Genomic DNA, 13871 nt, shown 5'->3' on the forward strand with positions numbered 1-13871 from the left:
CTATTTGTTGTTTTCTCTCCCTTTATTAATTGGTAAAACATAATACGGCAGATTTTCATAGCTCAGAATGTAAGGTTATTTCCCACACAGCAGATGTGTTGGAGGGAGGGTGAGGCTACAAGCCTGTTGCTTCTTCCTTATCACAGTCTCTACATTCTTCAGGCTAATGAATTCATTACTGCTTTTTTCTGTTACACTGGCCTCTTATTATTTGAAAGCAAGTCCACTCTGCTCCTCCCAACTTTACCCTCTATCTTTTCCAAACACTGCCATAAATCAGAGCTCTCCAGTGCCGAGTCTCTCTCTCTGGCTATTCCTTTTGCGGCTGTTTGAATCATCCCCCTATCTCCAGATCCTCGGCTGTGCCATCAGACCGTATGGAACACTTGGCATTGACATTTTAATTCTATTTCTACTAAAACCGTCTTCAATAGTGTGTGTAAATGCTTGATGCAGCAACTCTAGCTGACTCAGAACAAATCTCTCCTGTTACCATCAAATGCACGTCCTCTTTCTGGGCCTGAAAATTGAAGAAAAACCTCAGATGCTTCATTCTTGAAAACAATCAAGCCACTCACTTTCTCTTTGTTAAATTTTAATAGTTCCCTCCTTCTATTCCCATAGGTCCTACCTTTCAGACCGTTAAAAATATTGTTGTTTATAAGGATGCTATGCGGTGACAGAAACAACATGATGCAAACAGGCTGTGTTATGGGAAGGAATTTGTTCAGCTGGAGGGCTACTATGGGGTCGCCTCATGAGGCACTGCTCAGAACTTCCTGAGATAAAGACACCACAGGTTAAAACCACACAACTTTAAGCATAGGTAGAGAAAGTATGAGTGTGTGTGTGTGTGTGTGTGTGTGGCCAATAACAAAGGAGATGAAGCCATGCATGTTAGCTGCCTCCAACGCACAGATTGCTGCATGAAGGTAAGGGTTATGGCCCAGTCATTAGCGAGCAAGACCAAGGCTACTGCTATCAAGTTAAAGAATCAGAGTTCAGCCGCTCTTTGCAATGCTTTTTCAAGAAGTGAAACCCCAATTACCAAACATGCTCAAACCAAAGCAGTTTATCCATCTGTTTGTGGTTGCTGAAGAAAAGAGATTACATATGATCTCACTGATATGAGGAATTTGAGAAACAAGACAGAGGATCATAGGGGAAGGGAGGAAAAAATGAAACAAGATGAAACCAGAGAGGGAGACAAACCGTAAGAGACTTTTAATCTCAGGAAGCAAACTGAGCGTTGCTGGAGGGGAAGGGGATGGGATGGAGAGGGTCGCTGGGTGATGGACACTGGGGAGGGTATGTGCTATGGGGAGTGCTGCGAAGTGCGTAAGACTGATGAATCACAGACTTGTACCCCTGGGGCAAACAATACATTCTATGTTAACTTAAAAAAAGAAAAGCGATGACAATAAAAGAACTCTTATATTTCCTTCCAACTCTAATATTTAGTGCTTTTTATTGTTTCATTTGAAACTCTTTCATCCTCTGCCTATTTTCTTTTAAAAAAAGAGGGGGGGAGGAGGAAGAACAGGTTAAACCCATGGCTTTCTTAGTAAGTGCTTTGTGTCCACTAGATGAATGTGGCAGAGACTGTTCAACAAAATCTATTTCCTCCTCCTCCTGGCCACATAGTTAGACTACATTTCCCAGCCTACTTTGCAACTCAGCATGGCCACATGACCGGGTTCTGACCAATAAAAAGTGAGAATCCGTGTGCGTCAACTCCAGGCTGGCGGGCACCTCTTCCCACCCACTGACTGGAGAGACCACCCTCAGGCCAAGGACACCAAATGATGGGTGGGACAAACTTTCTGTCCATCCTCCCCTCCCGAGTTAACCCCCTCTGCCTAGCTGAGGAACGCCTGCTTCAAACTGGTAAATGAGCAACAGTTAAGCTCCCACTGGGTCTGAATCATTACACATTTTGGGGTCTATTTATGAAGGCAGCCTGGCATTCTACTAATGTACCCGGCCATTCACATAACGGCACTGAAGCATTCTCATTCCTTGAACCAAAATCTCAACGATTGGAACCAAAATTTCAGTTTCTTTGTATGTAGTCCCAGAAACTAATGAATATTTTAAACACAATTACCCAGAAGGCTTTTCCTTTGACAAATATATACAGTTTGTGCTTAAAGCATTATTAGGTTTACTTTTCTCCTTAAAATACCATATTTTTAAAAAACCTATTTGAAGCTATTTTTAAAAGTATTTGGTAAGTTGGATGCATGTACCCGTACTTCTCAGTACACACTATGTACATTTTCTTCATTTCTAGTAAGTCTTCAGAATTTGCAATGTGGTTATTTTACAAGGAGTGCATTCTGCATTGTGAAGGAGCTCAGTACTTAGTATTGAGTCAAGACGGGCTTTTTACCATTTCTCTGCAAAACACAGAAACTGTTTCAGACATTTTTCACAAAACTTAAATGATAAGATTATTTGAGGGCTAAAGACTGAGCTGTGTTAATCATAGGGTACATACAAAATAAACCAATAAAATACGAGGTGATTTATTGGTAAAATAAACCCAGAACTAAGCATCCAAACAAGTATTATTCCCTACAAATAGTCACTCTGGGAAGCTTATGGTGAAAACACTTCTTGTACTTTTCTAGTGAGGAAACTCAGTACTTTATACCTTCGTATGTGCACACACACAAACACATGCAGGCACAGTTGCCAAGTATTACTACCAGCTTCACCAGTGAGCCACCACACTTATCAGAAATAGTCTGTATTTTCGTTAATATTTTTCACAAAACAAGTTTGGTATGAATTCACTGACAATCAAGGAAATAAAGACAAACACATACATTTAATATAAAACAAATGGATTATTTTCCTTCTCAAGGTCCTTTCTCCCTTGGGGATTCAATTCTATACTTCATAACTTCATATCTTCAGAATTCTTTCATTGTATTCTTCCCTGAATACTGAGTTAAGTTTTAATTAGAGAACTTCTGCAATCACTGGAAACAGATCCACAAATCAATTTATATCATACATGTTCAGTTAAAGGAAAATAAAAATACAAAAACATCTGTATGTCTCACCTCCCATCAAACCTGTGCTTCAGGAAATCAAAGAGGGCTTTCTGCATCATGTCTGTTACCTTTGCAGAGGTGAGAAAAAAAGAATGAGGCAAACACACGCAGAGACAGAGACAGAGAGAGAGAAGTCAGAGGTGAGAGAGGTGGGAGGAAAGGGCACTTTGAGCAAAGACCTTACACAGCCTGTTGTCTCCAAAGGATAGGTTACAGTGGGAGGTATTTTCATGCTTAACCACTTCCAGTTACTCAAATTTCCCCCATGGCTGTCCTCTAGGGTGTTGAGGAATGAACCAGCAGTGTTCACTAGACCCAAGGCTGACCCCCTTCCCTTCTTGGGTGACAGAACTGCTGCCAAGAGACCACAATGGGCTGGCTTTGTTGCTCGTCCTTGTCTCCCCTGAGTGGCACTTGCTTCCAACGTGGAGCAGAGCAACTCTGGCCAGCCCTGGACTCCGCCACCCCATTGCTGGTAGAAATCTTCCATTTCTACAGATCACTCTCCTGCTTTTCCTCTGACGTTCTCCACTGAGAGGGAAAAAGGAAGGGGAGAAGAGGGAGGGAGACAGGCAGGGGGAAGGAGAAGGGAGCTGGATTCTTAGATCTGCCTTAAAGAGATTCATTAATTCATTCCATCAGTGAGCATTAAGAAACTACTATGGGCCAGATATTGTCCTAGCTCAGTGGGAATGGTACCCTGGAGGTTGCCCACCTTCAGATTTTAATGTTCCACCCCACCCATTCTTATCTATGCTAGCAGAGTCAGAATGGCAACATCTGAAATGTAGGGCATCTAAGTCCTTACTCTTTTCTTTTTACGTGGTGATGTTTAATCTCTAAACAAGTTCATTAATACTTTCAGTGGAGGTTTTTTCCTTCTGTGTCCTTAAAATAAATAAGCAGAGAAATATTTTGTGGGATAGACCATCATCTTGAACACCCAGCAAGGTTAGATTTGTTGGTGCTTTGGGGGTTTAGGTTTGCTAGCACGTGTTCTCTTGTGATGTTTATACTCCGTTATTTCTTTGTTTTTTATTTTTTTTTAAGTAAGCTCTATGCCCAACGTGGGGCTTGAACTCATGACCCTGAGATCAAGAATTGCATGCTCTACCACTGAGCCAGCCAGGTGCCCCCATAATTGGTTATTTCTAACAGTAATGGGAATGGTTGAGACAGATAATTTCCTTCACTTTGAATTTAATGCAGGGCAAACAGCTGACCAGAACTTTCCATTATAGACGTTTTAAGGGATGTATCTCTAAACAAAAAGATACATATAAAGTGAGAAGTGTGCCAGAGAAGGAAGCAAGAGCAAAGGGTCACAAAAGCCCCACACTGCTCCACACGTCTTCACAGGAGGGGAGCTGCCTCCTTCAGTACCATTATGTGAGCAGACCCTGGAGGGCCAAGCGCCCAGCAGCTGTCTCCTAGTGTCTTGGTCAACAACTGAAACATAACAGACTGGTATTTGTACCTCATAACCCTTCAGTGACGGCCCCACCAACACCACTGGACGCATGGATGGCACAACATCGTAAGGAGGAATGTGCTCCGTCTGAAAAAGATGATTTGACAGGCGTGACAAGGTATGGCTCAGCACACCTCCTCAACAGCCACAGCTTTCATAATTCTCAGGTCAAACGAGAAATGGTTACCACAGGTCCCCACCAAGGAGGCTCATCCCTTATTCTATAGCCATTTGGGTCACTGAAATGGAGCAATGCAGGCATGTATGGATAGAAACCTTAGCAGTAGATTTAAAAAGAAACACAACTTACCACTTTTTGCTTCTGTTTTGCTAAAAGACAACAATGAGAGCCATATCAAAATACGTAATCTCTGTAAATGATAGTACATGATTTTAAAAGATGGAAGAATGTACTGATTTGTCCCTATAATTCTCATCATCTCACAATTACCCACTCTGCAGAGCACTACTCTATTATTTCATTCTGGACAAGACAATTTTGAAGAAAAATGAGAAAAATGAGACAATTTCCTTCTTGTGCAAATGACCTCATCCTGATTTCATGTTGGGTATGGAGGGTGGACTTCATAACAACACCGGAAGTTCTGGGCCAGCCATGGGCCGTAGGATGTTCCCTGCTGGACACAGCACACAATGTAGCTGAGAACAACGTGGACAAATAAAATTTCATAAAAAGGAACTAAGAATAACAATTTGGGTAAAAATGATCCTCATTTCAATCACTAGTTATTTTTGGATTTGTCATTTTGATGAACCATGAGAAAATTTTGCAGTCCTTTATATGTTTGTAAATTTTCTGCCCACTTTCTAGGATATTGACACATTTTTCCTACTATGTTGTTGTTAATTTCAAATAAATTTATAACCGCTTATTCCTGTTCTTTCTTGTTTGTAATAGTGCAAAGCTGCAATGACCTAAATGTCCAACAAATGGGGATGAGGCAAAATATTTTGATATCTGATTCAACTAGTTTGGTGGTCATCCAAGAAGGTCCAGTCCATTTGGGGACAACCAGAGACCTAGTTCAGTTCAGAGACTGGGAGATCAGGAAGGATCCACACCAAGAACCCAGTACTCAGAACTACTCCAGAGCCAATCACCTGTACTGCAGTTATGGTAGGCCAGGATGGACCTTGAACTTGTCCTTCTGAGTTGGTGATACCAGATGCCCTAACGCAGCATCAATTCTGGGCCAGCATCAATTTGACTACAGGAGTCAGGGAATGTGGTAGAAAAAAAATTCTACCTGCTTGAATACCTTCCTAATTACCATATATGTAACAACTCCTGACTGGGTCACCACTGTCCCTTCATTTCCATTAATTCCAGGGCTCGGTTATCTGCTGTCCAAATAGAAATGAGGTCGTCCGGGCCCATTCTCTGCTTCAAACCTCCCAATCTCTAAAACCCAGACTGTACCATCCTAAAGTTCCCTGTGAAGACTGGAACAGAGCATTTTCTTGAGAGTCTACAACTTTTTTTTTTCCTTTTTAATTGGCCTTCACCATCTTAATGCCTGTTAGGTTCTTGGGTGGAATAATGAACTTCCTTCAGATTAAATTGCACAATGGATAGTTACTGGCTCTGGGGGGTAAATAAGATTTTTCAAAATTAGATTATAATGATCTGAATTTTTAGTATCATAAGTACCCTTTAAATAGAATCAAATTACTATAGAAAGCAAATGAGCAATGAAATATTAAGTAGAAGACTCTTTTAAATCAAGACTCAAAATAATTTCCAAATTGGTAAAAATACTTTCTCTATGTTCAAATACTATGATAGAAAAGCGTTCCATTAAAAAGAGTTAAACTAAAACCCTCACCTGTTGATGTGGGTGTTGCTCGAAATGTCCCTGATACCATTTCTCCTAGACTTGAAGAAGAGTTTCCACTGGATTTCCTAGGATATAGAAAAGGAACTTAGGACTCATTCTCCAGATTCCTTACAAATAGAACCTGAGAGTACAAAGCTTTCTTTGGCCTAAATCCTACTAAATAATTCAAAGCACATCAAATCCTGCTTTGGAGAAGAACTTCGAGAATCTGTCCAAATGTTTTCTTTGACCTATTTCTCAGAGAAGGTGGGGAACTAAATGGGACCTGGAAACACTTTGCAAAAATATCTCTCTTAGTTTTTTAGTGCAGAAATTGGGCACAAAAATCAAGAGTAGAACTACTCCTGTGAACCAATGCTTAACTAATACTGGTCACCAGTTGGCTGCACCAGTTGAATATCAAACACAGCTCAAAACAAGCTTGAGAGCCAGAAGAAGCATTTCTTTTTAAAAAGTGATTATATGGGAGTCAGAATTAAGAAAAGATGGCAATAATATAATAATATTATTTGTCACCTAGAATGGAAGAGTGTTCCATTGGTCTCCTCAGGTGGTTTTGGAGCCTTCCCAGGAACCCAAAGAGGCCCTTGGGAGCCTACCTTCCTACTTCCCCAGTGTTCTTCCCTCTCAGTGCTTGAGAGTATGGTCCCTAGGTCAGAACAATCTCATTTCTTATCCTGGTTTTGCCATTTACTAGTTGCGAGACCTTGGCATATCAAATTTCATGTCTTTGAGCCTTAGTTTTCCTATCTATAGAAGTTATACCTCATAGGGTTGGTGTAAAGAAAAAAGAAGAACATGTCTGTGAGCTCTTGGTTTTATTCTTTTAGTTCAAGAGTACATAATAACATTATTGTTTTTAAATATTTTATTCATTTATTTTAGACAAGAGAGAGCAGGAGCAGGGGTAGGGGCAGAGGGAGAGAGAGAATCTCAAGCAGGCTCCCAACGCTGGCCTTGATCTCACGACCCCAAGATCATCACCTGAGCCAAAATCAAGAGTCAGACATTTAACTGACTGAGCCACCGAGGCTCCCCAGTATATAATAACATTATAAAATAATAATAATAATAATAATAATAATAAAAAATAAAATAGCAACTTTGGAAATGGTAATAAATGGTAATAATATATTTATTATTTCATTCAACAAATATTTTTTGAGTATCCATTGTTCTAAAATCCAGGAATATAACAGTGGGGGAAAAGACAAAATCCCTTCCTTACAGAGACAGATTTTAGTAAGAGATATCACTATCAAATAGATGAACAGGTAAATACATAGTATTTCTAAAAATATTAAGTGCAAAGGAGAAAATTAAATCAGGAGAAAGATAGGAAGTAAAGGAAGGGAAATGGGTACAATTTTAAAGATGGTGGCTGGAAAGGTGATATTTAACAAAGATCTGAAGCAGATGAAGGAGTGAGCTGGTGGAACTATGAAGAAAAAGGTTCCAGTAAGAAGAAATTAGGAAGTGCAAAGGTCCTGGGGTAGGAAGTTGTGTTCCTGATTTGTTTAAGAAGCAGCAATGGAGATTAAGAGTCAAGAGGAGGAAATAGGAATTAATAATTAATAATATTGTAGGCATGTTATATACTAAAAAAGATTGGTAATTAAAAGTTAGGCTGGGGCACCTGAATGGATCAGTCAGTTAAGTGCCTCTTGATCTCAGCTCAGGTCTTGATCTCAGGGTTATGAGTTTAAGCCCCGCACTGGGCTCCATGCTGAGTGTGGAGTCCACTTAAAAAAAATTTAAAAATAAAGAATTAAAATAAAAAAGAAGTGGGGCTAACTGTACTTTTGGGCTGTCTTATCACTGTTTAAGAAGTTCCCTTTAAGACAAAGGCAAAAGGGTCCCTAAAGAACAGAGGAATTTCTGAAGCAGAAAAGGATCCAATAGAAAAAGGAAGTTGAGAGTCAAGAGAAACAACTGGTTCTATATTAGACCTTTCAAAAAATGGTAACACAGGTCAAATTCATGCTTCAGTGTAGGCTCACAATATACGCAGGCTCGGTATGATTCTGATTTCTCTTTTCTCAGGTTTTGCATGTATCCCTGGGACCTACGAACACCAGCACTCTGAGATTTTTGTGGCTGTTTCATTAGTTCATTAGAGGTTGATTCATCCAAAGTTAGATGGTGTCTCCATCCCTTAACCAAGAGATAACATATGCTCTGAGTGGAGAAAGGGGTTTCTAGTCCTGGGACAGTAGCATGGGTACCATTGTATTCCTTGCCCACTTGAGGGGGGTGGTCTCTGTGAGAGTTAACCAGGAAGGGCCCTGATGCCAGGTCAGGCCAGGTTCCCACCTGCACTGACAAAGGCCCCATATGACTCTCGTGGAGGAGAGCTTCATTTCCAAGGAAGATTTGCTGAGGCCACAGAAAAGTCTTCACTGTGGAATTCATGTTGATGCCCATGATTTGAGGCTCGAGCATTTCAGAGTGAACTCTCTGAAACTCCTCTGTGTCAATTTCAGAAACACCTCATACCCAGGAAAGTACCTTTCCTCAGAAAGCATACATTTTTAAGCTAATAAGCAAACTTGAAAACATCATCTTATTCTTCTACCCACCTCCCCAAAATAAGTGCATAGAAACGAAGGAGGCTTACCCTCCGTGAAAACGTCCCCTTTTTTGTTCTTGCTGAATCCGTATGTTCTCCAGTCTAAGAGGACTAGGGATGAAGCCAATCTCACAGCCCTCTTTCACCAGCCTTCCTATCCACCAATCATTGTTATATTTCTGGAATACAGATATAAAACTGCTATCAGTAGTGATTCACTTATCTTCACATCCCATTAATTAATTTCTGAGGACCAGAAGAGCCACTGTTTATAATATACTATATTGCATATAAACACAATTTATATTATATCATACTATGTTATATATGTCTAAGTGTCCATAGACTAAAGCCAAAGTCTGCAAACTTTTCACCTAAAGGCCCAGATAGTAAATATTTTAGGTTTTGCAGGCCTCATGGTCTCTGTTGCAGCTTCTTAAGTCTACTATTGTCACATGCACAAGCCCGTAGATAATGCGTAAGCAAGTGAGCGTGCTGTGTTTCAGCTAACATTTTCTTTATCAAAAAGACTTCGGGCTAGAATCAGCTTGCACGTAACAGTTTGCCAATCCCTGAACTAAAGTTGGGTCCTAACCTTTGGATTCCTTTAGTCCTTATGAAGAAGCCCCAACCAATTCTTAAGAAATAGATTTTGGAGGGATAACTATGCATCAATGTAATTGGAACCCTGGAGAACAAGACAGACAAATCTGAGATGAAATACATTCAACTGTCTGTTACTGTCAAAAGCTTTCAGGTAAAGATTCTGTGATATTGTCTGTAATCTACTCTCATTAGAGAACTGTAATCTTCTAAACATAGGTTTACAAATTCAGATCCATCTCATTACCTGATAAAAAAGAAGTCTACTCTTACAAAGGCTAAGCATATTGTATATATGTGGAGTTTTTTAAATAATCTCCAATTGGCCTGAAGTCCAACAGGAACACCAGGATTTCCATTTACATGGAAAGTTCCATGACACGTAAAATAAGAAAATTAACCCACACAAAGGCTTCCACCAGTAGAAGGTAAGGCTCTGTGAACACGATCCTATTTAGTGGGTGAGCAAAGTTGTATTTGTAATTACGGATTTGCCAAAGCCTAGATCAGAAGGCATATTTAATCCAAGCCACCTGCCTCAAGGGAAGGTTTCAGGTTTCAGGTAGGTGATTTTTAGAAAGCAGGTATCAGTCCTATTGTTCATATCCTCCAGAGATAGTGCCCAAAACTCTGTCTTCATCAGTGTTGTGTTGGGCAAGGCTCCCTCTCTGTTTGATCCCAAAAGTATCTGGTTTATTTTTCAAAATGAAAAACTATATGTAGTACACTTTGCTTAGCTCAGAGAAAAGTGAAATTTATGACGCTGACACATTGTGAAGGAGAAATGGATGGTTTCATTAACTCACTGCAGCATGAAACTCTACATAGCCGTGAGTAATTTGCAACATCAGCCTCATACTCAAAAGCAAAATGGGATGGCTTAGAGATCTGGCCTTTATATGCACACAGCTCCTGCATGAGGCATGCATGGTACATAGTGTGAGATGGCACTTTAGGAATGTGGGTTGAGGGGGACACCTAGGCAGCTCAGTGGGTTTAGCATCTGCCTTCAGCTCAGGTCCTGATCCCAGGGTCCTAGGATGGAGTCCTCCCCGCTTAGCCGGGAGCCTGCTTCTCCCTCTCCCTCAGGCTGCCACTCCCCTTGCTTCCCCTGCTTGTTCTCTCTCTCTATTTCTCTCTCTCTGACAAATAAATAAATAAATTCTTAAGAAAAGAAAAGAAAGAAATGTGAGTTGACCTAATATAAAATCTTGCACAATCAAAGTCTTGATTCTTCCTATCTTTCCATTCTGTATTTCAGGATAACAAGCTTGAAATAATAGGCCTGTTTATTCTGGAATCAACAAAAGGCAAGGAGGCCCTTTTAGAATCTTTGGTGCACAGGTCTGGAATGTAAATCTTCGTGTGGTGGGGACAAAGCAGGCTATGAGTCAGAGTGTCCTAGGGTCTAAGTTACTTCCTGAACCGTAAGTTAGCCTGCGGGAACACTCATTTATTAAACGGTACCCAAGCGACCTCAAAGGGCTTCTAGAAATGGTTCATGGCAACCTGCCAATCTGTTTTAGCTTCCTCGTAGGAAGCAGCTAAAGTTCAGTGAGTATCTGGCTCCACGTAAATGAAAAAGTTCTCTGAGCCACCAGAAGTTGCCACATAGATTCAAGAGCTCCACACTCGTGTCATTTGGTGAATGTGATAAGCAGAGCGGCCGTTTTTCTCTGCGTTTAAGCTTCTCATTACTGAAAAAGTGCTTAAAGCCGTGCACTAGAGATAGTCTGGATTACAGATGAGATGAGAGGCGACAAGACTACAGAAGTGCGTTCCTTGAGCGACGCTCCAGAAGCGTGAGCGAGGGGTTCTGGGACGGTCACCTCAGCGTTGCTCCATTTCTTCTCATTCCATTTCCCTAACATGATTAGCACTTTCTCCAAGTGCTAAGTGCTAAGAGAACTTAGATGTGTTCTAAGCTCTAAGATGTGTTCTTAGCAGGTATTTCAAGATCTGAAAACAAGTGACTCTAACCTATGCCGGATTACCAGCTCAATTCCATACATCAAACTGCTGGTCTTGAAGAGAAAGTCACTGAGCAAGGAACGTATAAATCAAAAAGCAACCAAGAGGACAAGTTGGGAATATTGATGGAATGGAGGAAAGCAATAATATACAGCAAGGCTGGAATGTGGGTGTGAGGGGGTGTGCATAAAATATGTGAGAGCTTCTCTTACCTTTTAAAGTTCTGCTTCTCCTTGGAAACAATGGGTGTTACCGACTAATGAATAGGGTTTGGTCATTTTTGATGGAAATGGTGAGATAATCCACTTAACCGTTCAGATGGTGGGACACATGTTTCAGGCTCCATGTCCTCGCCCACCAGGCAAATGTGGATATCCTCACCTCATGCACTTTTAGAACGTGGAAACCATCAAGTCAATGCTACCCCAGCTTCCTGTTAGCAAGGCTCTGAACCGTGGGTGTCTGCACCCATCCTCTCTCTGCACGTTACGATGAGTAAGTGGTCCCCTTCCTATAAAAAATCTCACTCCCCCCGCAACTTGAGAGTCTGGATCCCACCCTTTTTGCCTACTCAAAAACTATACTCCTTTGCCTATCTTTCCTTTCCCATCAACCTCTCCCTCTCTCCGTCTGTTAGTATCAGCATGTGTAGGTGCTCCATGAGCTCCTGTCTTAAAAGAAAACCTTTGACTCCATATCCTCCTCAGTCTACTACCTGGTCAGTGTCAACCTCCTTGAAAGCATACTCTATGCTTGCTAAACATTCCTAACTCCCCTTCTCTCCTCATTCCCCCTTCACTTGGCTTCCAGACAATTGTCCCAATGACTTCCGTGCCATTGACCACCGTGTTGCCAACCCAATGTCCATTTCTCACTGCTCATCTTAGGGGACATGTCACAGCATTTGCCACAGCTGACTGCTTCCTCCTTTGGGACACACTCCTCTCTTGATGCCCACGCATTGTTCTGTCCTGGTTTTCCTCCTATATCTCCGGTTTCTCCTGTTCCCTCTCCTTACTTGTTGAGTCACTTCATGTAGCCCACCTCTGCAGGACGGAATCCCTTCAGGTTTGATGTCAGGGTGCCTTCTCTTCTCCCTCTCCTCCCTCTTTAGGTGACATCGATCATTATCACAGCTTTAAATGCCACTTATAAACTGATGACCTAAATTGACATCTTTGGCCCAACCCTTTCCTCAAAGTTCCAGATTCTTATATCTAATTTCTACCTGATTATGTCCTTTGAGATGTCCCCTTCCATCTGTCCTTTTCCCACCTTAGTCTTCTCCATCTCCATTGCTCAGTTCACAAACCTTGATTTCCCTGGTCATGTGTGATTTCTCCCCCACTCTTAGTTTCTTGACCTGGTCCACCACCACTGCCCTTCACTAAAGCATGCAATAGGTCTCAAATTTGTCTACTTCTTTCCATCTTGCTGCTGCCATGTTGGTTCAATTCCATCAGAATGGTTCTAATGGTCTCCCTGATTCCATACTTATCCCACCCCAATCCATGGTCTCTACAACAATCAGAGTAGCCTTTAAAAAAATAATAAATTCATCCCACTCCTTTGCTTTTAAAGTCTTCAATGGCTTCTTATTACACTCAGAATAAAATCTAAAGTCTCATCGTCACTTTAAGGTCCTCTTTGACCTGTGTCCTCCTTACTTCTATGACTGTGTCCTGCTACTAGGTCCCTGGCTCACTGCATTATAGCCATATGGCCTTCTTCTAGTTAACTGATTATACCAAGCTTTTCTCCTATCGCAGGGCCTTTGCACATGGTGTTTCCTCTCCCTTGAAGACCTCCTCTTGCTCTTTTTTTTTTTTAGATTTTATTTATTTATTTGACAGACAGCGATCACAAGTAGGCAGAGAGAGGAGGAAGCAGGCTCCCCACTGAGCAGAGAGCCCAATGCAGGGCTCGATCCCAGGACCCTGGGATCACCACCTGAGCCGAAGGCAGAGGCTTTAACCCACTGAGCCACCCAGGCACCCCCTCTTGCTCTTTTTAAGGTTGGCTCCTCTTCATCTTTCAGGTGTCTACTTAAAGGTCACATTGTTCAAAAGGCCTTGTTTGATCACCCCGTATTTAAAAGTATATATAACACCTTCATCCCTATGTTTTAAATTTTTTAGCATCTGCTTCATTTTCCCCCCAAAGCATTCACAATTTGGAATTATTTATTTGTTCGTGATCTGTCTCCCCACAAGAATTTCAGTCCATGAGGGGAGAGAATCTGTCTGCTATAAACAGAGAGAATCTGTTTATAGCTATCAGACAACATCTGCCACGGCCTGGCACAAACTTGAACACAAGTGTTCAAGAACGGTATC

The 13871-nt window shown here is 41.3% G+C and overlaps 1 protein-coding gene across 5 annotated transcripts in view; it reads right to left on the reverse strand.

Annotated features, from left to right (window-relative positions):
* CACNB4 (calcium voltage-gated channel auxiliary subunit beta 4) overlaps window positions 1–13871 on the reverse strand; it is a 251357-nt gene that overhangs the window by 35631 nt on the left and 201855 nt on the right. For 4 of the 5 annotated variants that reach the window (XM_047722363.1, XM_047722365.1, XM_047722366.1 and 1 more), the window contains 5 exons: window positions 9010–9140; window positions 6381–6457; window positions 4844–4863; window positions 4540–4620; window positions 3072–3130 (listed from right to left, as the gene is read on the reverse strand). In XM_047722363.1, the coding sequence (XP_047578319.1) occupies window positions 3072–3130; window positions 4540–4620; window positions 4844–4863; window positions 6381–6457; window positions 9010–9140 (368 nt within the window). Of the gene's footprint in view, window positions 1–3071; window positions 3131–4539; window positions 4621–4843; window positions 4864–6380; window positions 6458–9009; window positions 9141–13871 lie in introns of those variants that run through there. The other variant, XM_047722368.1, reaches the window with a different exon arrangement.

This window comes from Lutra lutra, chromosome 3 (assembly GCF_902655055.1).
Source record: "Lutra lutra chromosome 3, mLutLut1.2, whole genome shotgun sequence".
NCBI lineage: Eukaryota > Metazoa > Chordata > Mammalia > Carnivora > Mustelidae > Lutra > Lutra lutra.